The 12,921-nt window shown below is 34.5% G+C and overlaps 1 protein-coding gene across 1 annotated transcript in view; it reads right to left on the bottom strand.

Annotated features, from left to right (window-relative positions):
• Window positions 1-12,921, bottom strand: part of LOC106873415 (tetratricopeptide repeat protein 28) — a gene marked incomplete at its 3' end in the record, with an annotated part of 155,172 nt that overhangs the window by 27,165 nt on the left and 115,086 nt on the right. Inside the window, exons 4-6 of the mRNA XM_014920771.2 lie at window positions 7,416-7,563; window positions 4,593-4,865; window positions 396-1,895 (exon numbers count right to left, since the gene is read on the bottom strand). Coding sequence (XP_014776257.2) covers window positions 396-1,895; window positions 4,593-4,865; window positions 7,416-7,563 — 1,921 coding nt within the window. The remainder of the gene's footprint in view (window positions 1-395; window positions 1,896-4,592; window positions 4,866-7,415; window positions 7,564-12,921) is intronic.

The following is a 12,921-nucleotide window of genomic DNA, read 5'->3' as shown; positions in this document are numbered from 1 at the left end:
ACTGATCTCAAGAGTACACATTTAGAAATATATGCTCCTTCCCATGATGTTTTGTTGGGCACAATACTTGTAGTTGAAAAAATCCTGCTTTTATGAAATAAAAGAACTAAAAGTTACGAAATATAGATGTTTCCGATTTAGTTTGGATTCTTTGCAATCAAATTTGAATTTTTTGCAATCAAATTTGATTGCAAAGAATCCAAACTAGATCGAAAACATCTATAATAACTGAATCTAAGCAAACATCTGATTGAACCTCAGCTTTCTCATTGAATATTTTATTTACTCTAAACTTTAAACCACAAACTAGTAAAATATATACCAAGATGAGGAGGATTATGATAAACTGAACCTGTCATGTATAAAATAAAAGACAACATAAAATGATAGCTCACCCAAAAACCGATGACAAGTACCAAGGGCTCCATATGCTGTTGCAATCAAGTGCTGGTTTTTAGTTTGTTTTGCTAAATTCAATTGTTGTTGATACGTTTTCACAGCCTCTGTAATCTCACCAGTTTTCAGTAATATGTCTCCAATTGTTCCAAGTACCTTAAATGTGCCCTTCATATATTTCAAAAACTGCATCAGTGCTAAAGCTTTCTTTTGATAGTCCAAAGCACTATCATAATTGAACAAAGCTTTGTGGGCGAGACCGAGATTGCAGTATGCACGAGCAATTTCCAGCTTGTCGTGCATTCTTTTAGCAACATCTAAATGCTGTTCATAGTAGTCCAAAGCTTTTTGATAGTTTCCCAGTAAAGAGTAAGCATAACCAAGATTGAAACATGCCTTTGCTTCACTCTCTTTATCACACAGATCTTCCGCTAATGTTAGAAATTGTTCATAGTATGGGATGGCTTCCGAATAGTTTTCCTTGACACTGTAGAAATTACCAAGGTTACAAAGTGCCCGAGCTTCACTGACTGTGTCCTTTAATTCACGTGCCATATTCAAGTGTGCCACAAAGTGATGTAATGCTTTGTCAGGCATTTTAAGAGATTGGTAGGAAACAGCTAAATTGCCATGAGTTGACATTTCAGAATGTCGATCATTAACTTCCACAGCAATTGATAGTTCTTGCTTATGGAACCTCATTGCAACCTCATGCTCTCCTAAGGCACTATATGCATTTCCAATGTTGCCATATGCCCGTCCTTCACTTGCATAGTCCCCTAATTTTCTAGCTATCTTTAAATGCATCATATGCAGTTTCAGAGCAGCTTCGTATTCATTTAATTGATGGTATATAATACCAAGGTTGGCACAGGATCGACCCTCAGCCACGCGATCTTTTGTTTGTAGAGCATTATCCAGTTGCTTTTCATGATAGTGCTTTGCTAAGTTATAATCTGATTTGCAACGTGCAGCATGCCCCAGACCAGCATATGCACGTGCTTCAAGTACACAGTCATTTCGTTGTTTTGCTATTGTTAATACATGATTATGGAAAGACTTAGCTTTTTCATAGTCACGTTTATAATGATAAGCACTGCCAAGATTACTATATGCCCTGGCTTCTTCGTAGGAACTTTTAAAGGATTTAGCAATTTGTAAATGCTCGTTGTGACATTTAATGGCCAAGTCAAAACAACCCATAGCTAAATAAACAGCCCCAGCATTTCCAATCTCTCGAGCTTCTCCTTGTCTGTCAGATCTTTGGCGGCAGAGTAAAACACATTGTTTGTGACTGTTTAAAGCGTTTGGATAATCCCCAATGGCAGTATAGACATGACCAAGATTACTTAATGCTGAAGCAGCAGTGGGCCGATCCTTTAACTTCATAGCCAGAACTAACTGATGTCTATGATTAGAAAGGGCTTCTTGGTAATGGCCTTTGGAGAAGAAGGCAGACCCTAAGTTTCCATACACACGGCATTCTCCACCTTGGTCACCTGTAATAAGAAAAATATGGACATGAAATTTTGCATTTCTTATAAAAGTTTTCTTTCCAAATCATTATATTATAATTAACACTTTATATTTGTTTGATCATGATAATGAAAAATATTTGCAAATATCATTTGGAAGTTATTGTACTATGGAAGTCAGGGGTTTTTAACATCAATCACTCAGTTGTGGGGTCATAGTTTCATTTTTTTATTTTTCTTACCTGTTAAGGCAATTAGAATTAGTAATTAATTTTGCTATAATCTTGAATCCTTTACGTATCAATGCAACACGTTAACAACAAAAATAATACAATCACACCTGTAAACACAGGGGCATGTTAATACACACACACACACACCTATATATATATATATATGTGTGTGTGTGTGGAGTTTGATATCAGTACTCAATAGATAAAAACATCAAACAATGCGAATGCATAAAAATCTTTTTCTAAACCGAAGTGGTTCAGCCGTCAGATTAAATTGAATGTTGGAATCTTAACCAAAAATCAGGAATTCCCTGGTAGTAGCATATGTAATAAACTAAAGCCACAGTGTAATAGCGTAACAGTACAAGAATACAGTAAATACAGAACATTAAGTATAGGAGCATAAATAATAGACTGATTTCAAGTTTTGGCACAAGGCCAGCAATTTCATAGGAGGGAATAAGTTGATTACATTGACCCCAGTGTTTAGTTGATGCTTGTTTTATTGAGCCTGCAATAACGATAGGCAAAGCTGACCTCAGCAGAATTTGGACTCAGAATGTAAAGATGAATGAAAAGCTGCCTAGCATTTTCCCCAGGTGTGCTAACGATTCTGCTAGCTCACTGCCTCAGGTGTGTAAGTAATATATCAAAGCCACATTATAATAGCATAGGAGTGTGTGTAATTCATAAGATAAATACTTGGTAATCAACTCATTAAATATTTACCATATAAATTAAACTCATAAAAAGATGTTGTTACATGAGCTCTGGCAAATAAGTAGAAGAAAATCAAGTACAATAGTTGCAAGAGGAGAAGACGTATATGTTTAAATAATGAAGATGTATTGCACAACAAACTCATTAAACGCAACCTGCTAAGGAAAAAAAAAGCAAAAGAAAAAAACCACAGATGTCATGATGAAGGTGATGTATGTGCATCCCTGCATCTTTCATGGAACCCACTTAATACAATCATGTTATCAAATGGTTTTCATAGTCAAAATTAGTGGACCCCCAAATGTGTTTAGAATATTATTATATTCATTGCTATGAATGTTATTAACTGGTTATTGTTATCTAAAAGGGTCCTTTCCAAAGTGATCACAATAACTAGAGGAAGTGTGTGTGTGTGTGTGTGTAATACATCACATATATTCATCATTGGTTTCAATCATTGGACTGCAGCCGTTATGAGGCACAACCTTCAAGGGTTTATACTGACCCCAGTACATTGTAAATATTGTCTGGTGTTTAAACAAAACCTTGGGGGAAGAGGAAAGGCAAAATCAACTTCCTGGGTGCATAGGGACAAAACCAGGTATTTTGTCTGACGTCTGACCATCCAATCACTGATTATACACACACACACACACACACATTTACTCTGTTACTTGTTTCAGTCACTTGACTGCGACCATGCTGGAGCACCACCTTTAGTTGAGCAAATCAACCTCAGGACTTATTCTTTGTAAGCCTAGTACTTATTCTATCGGTTTCTTTTGCCAAACCGCTAAGTTACGGGGACGTAAACACACCACCATCGGTTGTCAAGCGATGGTGGGGGGGACAAACACAAACACACATACATATATATATATACATATATATAAATACATATATACGACGGGCTTCTTTCAGTTTCCGTCTACCAAATCCACTCACAAGGCATTGGTTAGCCTGAGGCTATAGTAGAAGACACTTGCCCAAGGTGCCACACAGTGGTAATGAACCCGGAACCATGTGGTCGGTAAGCAAGCTACTTACCCCACACACACACACACACACACACACACACACATTTGTACACAGTTTTCGTCTAACAAATTTCATTCACAAGCCCATGGTCAACACAAAACAGTGACAGACAACACAGGTCCAAGGCACTGTGCAGTGGAATTTGAACCCTGAACCAAGTATTAGCGAAGTGACATTTTTAATCACACGGTCAAGTATAGAGCCATATATGCATGTTCTTTAGTTTGCTTGTGATCCAGTTACATAAGAAACAAAATCTAATTAAAGATTCCCAGTAGCAACTTTTAATCTGTCAAGATATTGCATGTAGTGAAGGATGGGAACTAGTTGTAAAACTTTTAGCTTAATCCTATGATCTAAGACATTATAAACTTAGATTCTCTCCCAGAAGTATAACCACAATGGTTTAAACCTTTTCTTATCACATTTCTGCTGAAATACACTGCTTTTGTTTCATTTAAATTTTAAAATATTGAAGAATTTAGGGAAATTAACTAACATTATTAAGTTGATGTTTGGAACTTTTGATGGAATTTTGATGGAATATTTTAATTTAGATCACGTTAAAAACTGGAAGTTTGCATCATAGAACCACAGGTGGTCTAGGGTGGGTTGGCATTAAAAGAGTTTAAACCATTAGCACAAGTAAAGAATTCAAAACTATTAAGTTAGAAACAAAAAATAATAGATCAAAGTAATAGATCAAAGTAATATTTCAAATAGGCCTTACCCATAGATTTCATGATGTCAAGGTCTTTTTTCATAAAGGCAATAGATTTGTCAATATCTCCAGTCCCCCAGTAGGCTCGGCTCAAAGCAGAAAATACTGATCCACGTAGTTTTATACTTATTGTTCCGATTGAAAGGGCAGATTCAAGCATTGTTACTGAAGCACCATAATGACCAGCTGCCAGCAGCTCTTGACCAATTACAGCTATCACAACAAATGCATTGCATTCAAGATTCATCTTCTCTAGTTGCTGAAAAACAGGCTTCAGTTTTTCTAGAAATAAAATGGAATTAAGAACATTTATTTCTTTTACTTTTGTAATTCAAGTAGTCAGCTAATAATTTAGCAATCAATAGATCAATAACGATACAGGTTATTGACACAGAACATTTTAAAATGAATTGCTTTCACTTTCTAAAAATAGAAAAACTGTTTCATTTTCATAGATACTTTTTATAATTATATTGCCATTTCATCATCAGGAATTCAAATAATAATTCAAATAACGATGAAAGTAAACAAGCAAAGTTTACTTTTTAGAAGCATTGAGATGTATTCAAAGATACAGAAATAATTAATTCTCAAATGCAGAATAATGCTAACAAGATAGCAGGAACAGGATAACATATCCATATTTTTGCAGAAAAATTTGCCAGCAGCCAGCCATGAGACTCAAATTCACATCCCTGTGATTGCTGGTCATAGTGCTTTACCATTAATCTAAACTGCCCTCTGACAAATTAATCTGCAAGTTTTGAGCTTATAAATATAGCTTTATAAGACACTGATGTTAAATTCAAATTACGATGAAAGTAAACAAAGTTTGCTTTTTAGAAGCATTGAGATGTATTGAAAGATACAGAAATAATTAATTCTCAAATGCAGAATAATGCGAACAGGATAATCTGCAATTTTTGAGCTTATAAATATAGCTTCTAAAAAGCAAACTTCATTTACTTTCATCGTAATTTGAATTTAACATCAGCATCTTATAAGCTCAAAAATTGCAGATTAATTTGTCAGAGGGCAGTTTAGCTTAATGGTAAAGCACTATGACCGGTAATCACAGGGATGTGAGTTTGAGTCTCATGGCTGGCAGCTGGCAAATTTTTCTGCAATAATATGGATATTTTATCCTGTTCTTGCTATTCTGTTAACCTTATTCTGCATTTTGAGAATCAATTATTTCTGTATAATTCAAATAATGTTAAATAAAATATAAGTATATTCAAAAATATGATATACAAACTAAAGGTGTATCGACTAGCAGTTATTTCACTTTTCAGTCTCTGCATTTGGACAGATAATCATCTCTGTTCAACTTGCTTTCTTTTTGTATCATTGTTTTTGTTTTTAATTAAAAAGTTCTATTGCTTCTTTAATTGTTGCATTCAACTTATATTTTTTCTCCATTGAGTTTATCTTACTACTAACTTTAATTTACATAAGAATTGGAAATGCTTGTGCCTAGTCATTAAATCTGTAATTACTCTGTATAATGGTTAAATCTTTTCCAAGAAAATCTTTACTTTTTCTTAGAAAAAGTAAATGGGTATCACCGTTAAAGTTCTATATATTAGGAGAGCATATCCACCAGGGAAAATAGCTATGGTTATAATAATAATGATATGCTGAAGTTTATTCAAAAGTAATTCACTAAGCAACTTGTATGGACTAAGTCCATGATTTTAGGTCTTATCCAAGCATAGTTAACCAGAGCTTCTCAACAGCAACACAGAACATCCAACAAAATACATAGAGCCATTTTATGAATTGATTGCAACATTTATCTCACATCTAACTTATGACACTCCCAAGATGCATCAATGTTATTTCATCGCTACTCATTTTTTACTACATTGTAATATGTTTAACATATGCCTGTATACATTGATACAGAATAGAAATAATTTTGAAATAATATATTAACAGATTAATATATTATTTTAATATTATTTTTTATATAGTGTTTTTAAATAACTAATAAAAAAGGTAAGTTGTAGGCTACTCTTATTGCGACTTCCTAATCAGTTTATCAAAGCCATTCAAATTGGGAATAGGAACTGAAAAATGGATTTCGTTGGTCAAGAATTATTGTCATACCATGCAATGAATAATATATAATAATTCATCAAAATTAAGATATTTTTATTGAAAAAGATAGATTGTTTCTTTATATTTATATTTATTTTTATTTTTCATCCTCCAGAATTTTGATGAAAAGGCAATGCCCATGGCTTTTGCACACTCTCTGGTGAGATTGATGGTGTTAAATGTGTTGTTTAAACTGTTGAAAATTAATACCTGCAGGAAAGACATGAGCAAAGAGGAGATTCTTGATGACTGATGTTCCTAGGGAAGGACTGTAATATTTTCATGACATGAAAATATTACACATTCATGTAAAGAAAATTCAAATTATTTTATGTCTGTTTTATAAACCTGTTGTGTACTATTCTTGAAAAAAAACCCAGTCTGTTCAGTAAGAGTAATTACAAAAAAAAAAAAGATATTTCTAAATAAAATTCTAAGAAAATACTTAACTGTGCCAAGATTCAAAGAATTATTTACCTACATTGCAAAGAATATTTTAATTTAAATTTTAACCTTGAATCTTCTTGTATTGATGCAAAAACAGCCATATTGCATAATTAGCCAGTTACAGACTTATTAATAAAGTCTTTTACTTAGACACAAGGAATGGTTATATATTTTCAAATTATGCAATGCCTTTTAACAATAGAAACCAATATTTGAAATATAAAAATGAATAGAAATAAAAAACAATGAATATTTTTTTGAAATGACTTTAATGAATATTACCTTTCAATGGAGACTTGATAGCAGTATCAATAAGTGCTGTAACTAAATCATTATTTGAGGATTCTTGAGCCAGCCCCGAAGCGAAAGTAGCCATTGCATCCCCATGATTACCAAGATGTAGTAAGGCATTACCTTCCTGTAAATATGCCTAGAAAATTGATAAAAAGAATTTGGATTAATTATTTTAATAATTCAATATAATAATTCCACCGATATTTGTCCTAATCTTGTTTGTTGTTAACAAACAAGATGAGGACAAATATCCGTCAAATGTAAATAAGGTAAATAATGTACATAATTCCTCATCTCTTAAATATAGAACTGAATAATTCCACCATTCTTCAGCATTTCTAATAATATTGTAGTGTTAGTCAACTGATCAACTAGCATGAATCTCCACTATATTTTTGAAGTGGAAAAAGTATTTTAGCAATATAATTTAGTTCAGATTTTCACCACTGCTGGCATATGCCCCAAAACTCATGCCAGTGTTTAAAATTACAAACTCAGTCAACTTATACAATATAAAAAACATGAAAATAGATTCAATTTATACAGTATAAAAACATGAAAATAAAAGGTAGAATATATACAGCAATAAGGTAGAAACGAAAAATGTATATATTTCATATTTCAGTACAAACTAAATAAATAATACAGATCATCATCATCGTCATCGTTTAACATCTACTTTCCATACTGGCATGGGTTGGACAGTTTGACTGAGGACTGGCGAGTCAGAAGGCTGCACCAGGCTCCAATCTGATCTGGCAAAGTTTCAGGAATCATGTACGAAAGGACAAATGACAAAGCAATGTTCATCCCATGCTTATTTAATATTTCCTTTTGATCAGATTTCAGTTGGGTTGAATAATAAACCCATCCCCCTCCACTCCACCATACAGCCAGTTGTTCAAGCCTGAGTATGACAACTTTTATATTTTTGTTTAGTTATTTAATCTATAGGAAGATTATGAGAAAGAACAACAGACATTGGTTTTTATTTCACTGACTACATAGCTTCATTTAGATTAGAACAGATTTATTTCTTGTACTTGCTAAAAGGAAAAAAAAAATGACTTGTTGAAGTTTATTGATAATCTCTTAGCAAAATACAGCAGCGAGAAATCTGGACGTGTGTCATACAATGAAAGTTTCATCTTACAGATCATCTTAAAAGATGAAATAGAATTAAATCTCAATGGAGATTGTTTGCTTCTAGAAATGAACTGGATAGTCCTAGAAAACTACAACTTCCTCAATGGCTCTTGTCTCTGACCACTTTTTTTGATAACTCTTTAAGTAAATTATATACGTGGTCTGATCAATAAGTATCTGGACTGTTGCTGTAGTAACGAAGCTAAAGCATGCAGAGTGAAGCTGCTTGGCACTAGTATACCTTGAACTCTACTGTGCATGTGATGTAAGTTTTAACATTCTAGCTCACTTCTGTTGTTTACAGCAGTGCTTGGAAGATGTGTAACATGTGATTGTAGCATTAACCATGACAGAGAGAGTTGAGCAGAGAATCTGCATCAAATTTTGCCAAAAGCTTGGCGATACCTGCACAGAGGCCCATGCAAAGTTTTAAAATGGCTTCATCATTCTTGACGGAGATCTTGTGAAACTGAAACCCAAGTGTCTTTTTGGTCAGCTGAAAGCAATTTTGGCACAAACTTGGCAGACACGTGTCTCATACCCAAATCTCCAGTGATAATGGAATGAACTGAACTGTAGCTAATTTGTACATCCTCTGATAACTCACGGATGGTGATTCGACGATTTCCCCTCACAGCTGCATGCACACCTGCGATGTTTTTCTTAGTTCTACTGGTTGCAGATCTCCCAGAACATTCGTCAATATCAACATTTTTTCAGCCATCTTGGAAACATCTGGACCACTCGTAAACTTGTGTGCGGCTCATACACTCCTCTCCATACACAACTTTGTGTAGGCCTCTGAGCAGGTATTGTCATGACAACTTTCTGTTATGGTCAATGCAACGATCACATGCTATACACCTTCCTTCCAAGCACTGCTGTAAACAGCAGAGGTGAGCTAGAATGTTAAAACTTAGTGGGCATGCACAGCAGAATTCAAGGTCAGTTTTTACCAAGCAGCTTCACAGCATTGTTACTATAGCAACAGTCCAGATACTTATTGATCAGACCCCTTATATGCATACACATGCAGGGAGGCAGGGCTGCATGGTTAAGAAGTTTGCTTCACAACCACATGGTTTTGGTTTCAGTTCCACAACATGGCACCTTAAACAAGTGATTTCCACTATAGCACTGGGTCAACCAAAGTATTGTGAACAGATGTGGTAGAGTGAAACTGAAAGAAGCCTGTCATTACCATCATCATCATCATTTAACGTCCGTTGTCCATACTAGTATTGGTTGGATGGTTTGACCAGGGCTGGCAAGCCGGAAAGCTGTAACAAACTCTAGTCTGATTTGGCATGGTTTCTATGGTTGGATGCCCTTCCTAACACCAACCACTCAGAGTGTAGTAGGTGGTTTTATGTGCCACTGGCATGGGTGCCATTCGCATGACAACAGTATCTGCCATGACTATGATTTCACTTGGCTTGATGGGTCTTCTTCTCTAGCACAGCATATTGCCAAAGCTCTCGGCCATTTGTCATTGCCTCTATAAGGCTCAACCCTCGAAAGGTGCTTTAAAGAATGCACACACACACACAATCATCCTCATCATCATAAATGATGAGGATAATACATGTCTGTGTGTGTGGATGGATGCTTGTCTCCCTGTCTTAACATTGCATGATCATTGTAAATGAATGTCATTCATTTCCAATATTCTGCAAAAACATGTCTGGCCTTGGAAAAATATTACTTTACTTGGAAACTGGTAGAGATTAATGACAGTAGAAAATCTGTCTCAGTAAAACTGTCCAACCCATGTAATTATAGAAAAATGAATGTTATGTGTGTGCATGTGCACGCATGCATGCGTGAACACACACACACACACACCACCTGGTTGTGTAGTCAAGAAGTTTGCTTCTCAGCTACATGATTTCAGGTTCAGTCCCACCATACTTGGGTGAGTGGCTACTATTATAGCCAACTAAAGCCTGGGTGGATTTGTTAGATGTAAAGTGAAGGAAACCCATTGTTTGTGTGTGTTGTGTCAATGTGAATATACACACACAATGACTTATATATTTAGATATTCTGAATTTGAATCCTACCATGGCCAACTTTGCCTTTCTTCCTTGGGTGTTGATAAAAGGAAATACCAATTAAGTTCTAGGTTTGATTGTTTGACTAATCCCCTCTCCTAAAAATTACTGAACCTATGCTAAAATTAGAAAGAATAATTAAGGCCATCCCCCACCCACAACAACTTATCTTTTGTTGCAAACTAAAATATAGCTGTTTTTCTTAAGCTTAAATTATTACCATTTCTCTGAGAAATGGATGCAATTTTCTATGAATGTAATATATAAAAGCAATAAGAGAGGTCTTTGATCTCCACAAATCAATCACACAACCATACCCTAGCACTAAAATTAAATTATGTATATCTCAACTTCTAGATTTCTACTCCAGAAGTTGTAGATATTACAACTTCTAGTTCTATTTCATATTTTGATAGTATTCATTAATATAGAAATGGTTGTAAACACACTGAAATGAAACAAGGCCATTTGTTACCATTATCAAGTCATCCATGTATTTCATTTATATATTTGTTTAAGGATGTTTTCTTCTCTGACATTAATATTAAACAATCACTTGTTTTTACTTGCAAACTAAAACTTTTTTTCTTCAACTAAAATCATTGACATGTCTGTAACAAGTGCTAACATTAAGTTGATAATTGTGTGTGTGTGTGTGTGTGCGTGTGTGTGTGTGTGTGTGCGTGCGTGCGTGTGTGTAAATACATCATAAAGCAATAAAAGAGGTCAGACGAAAATAGGACAGTGAGGTGCAACTGCAACAGGAAAACCCACATGGGCAGTATGTCTAATCAACTTTTATTGACCGGAATGGATGGAGGAGTAAATATGTCAATATAGGTTAATTTGTACATCATTCTCTGTGTATCTTTTGGGCAGAGATGATTATAGAGTAAAAAAAAAAAAATATCACAAGGCTGATGAATAAGCAGAATCCAGTATTTATTAACCTCCACTACATTTCTATGTATTTAACTTACTGTCTGTTCAATGCTTTTTGATAAATGTTATTTAGCAGGAAACAGGTGAGAAAGAAAAAGGGAAGCTGAAAAGAGGCACTCACAGTACATTTGTGGCCTATAAAAGCTGGTTGTAACTGAAATTTTATGACAGGTTTATAAGAAATAAAACTGATAAACTAAAGTAGACTTTTATGGTTTGATATTAAATATCAAGGATATTATTTCAGACTTAACTGGTTAGTCAAAGCAGTGCAAAGAAATTTATCTTTATAATAATATCACAGAAAAGAAAGCTGTCATCTTAAGATGTATTTATGATTAAGAATACATCCCTTGCTTTTGGAAGTGTTGATACAGTTGACATAAACATCTGAAAATAATTTAGATCATATTATACCCAGGAAAACTATATCCAGTACGTCTGCTTGTAATCATCAGGAAATGACCATTCTTCTAAAAGTGTAACGGTTCCGATTCAGTGCTTTGCAGTGCAGGCAGCACAGGGGTTTGATTGTAAGCGTTTCTAGTGCAATGTTATAGTTAGATATTAATAGTCATACTTATTCTTAGTTTTTAAAACAGAAAAGTAAAAAACAAAACAATCATAAATATTAAAGTAATTTAAATATCACAAAAAAATTTTACTGATGTAGCCATGTGGTCCAATCACATGGTTTTGGGTTCAGTCCCACAACATATCAATTTGGGTAAGCATCTTCTCCTATAGCCTCAGGCCAACTAAAACTTTGTGAGTGAATTTGGTAGAGAGAAACTAAAAGAAACCCATTGTGTGTGTGTATGTGTGTGTGTGTGTGTGTGTGTGTGTGTGTGTGTGTGTGTGCGTTTCTGTCTGTGTTTGTCACCCCTGCTTGACAACTGGTGTTGGTGTGTTTATGTTCCAGTAACTTAATGGTTCAGTAAAAGGAGACCAAGAGAATAAGTACCAGGTTTAAGAAAACAGAAAAGTACTGTGGCTGTTTCATTTCACTAAATTTCTTTAAGGCAGTGCCCCAGCATGGCCATAGTTTAATCACTGAAACAAGTAAAGAAAAAAATAGGGGAAGCATAGACAGCAACAAGAACATAACTGACGCATTATTGAATGTATTTAACACGGTGCTCCAGCATGGCCCCAGTGAAATAACTGAAACAATTAAAAGAATAAAAGAATATAATTTCAGTTCATCCTTTTTTTGAAAGTCTAGTACTTATTCTATCAGCCTCTTTTGCTGAACCGTTAAGTTACAAGGGACATAAACACACCAGCATCGGTTGTCAAGCAATGGTTGTGGTGGTGGGGACAAACACAGACACAAACATATATATATATAT

This window comes from Octopus bimaculoides, chromosome 1, assembly GCF_001194135.2.
Source record: "Octopus bimaculoides isolate UCB-OBI-ISO-001 chromosome 1, ASM119413v2, whole genome shotgun sequence".
NCBI classification, from domain to species: Eukaryota; Metazoa; Mollusca; class Cephalopoda; order Octopoda; family Octopodidae; genus Octopus; species Octopus bimaculoides.
The sequence above is the reverse complement of the archived record's forward strand: the minus strand, read 5'-3'. Positions and strand labels throughout refer to the sequence as shown.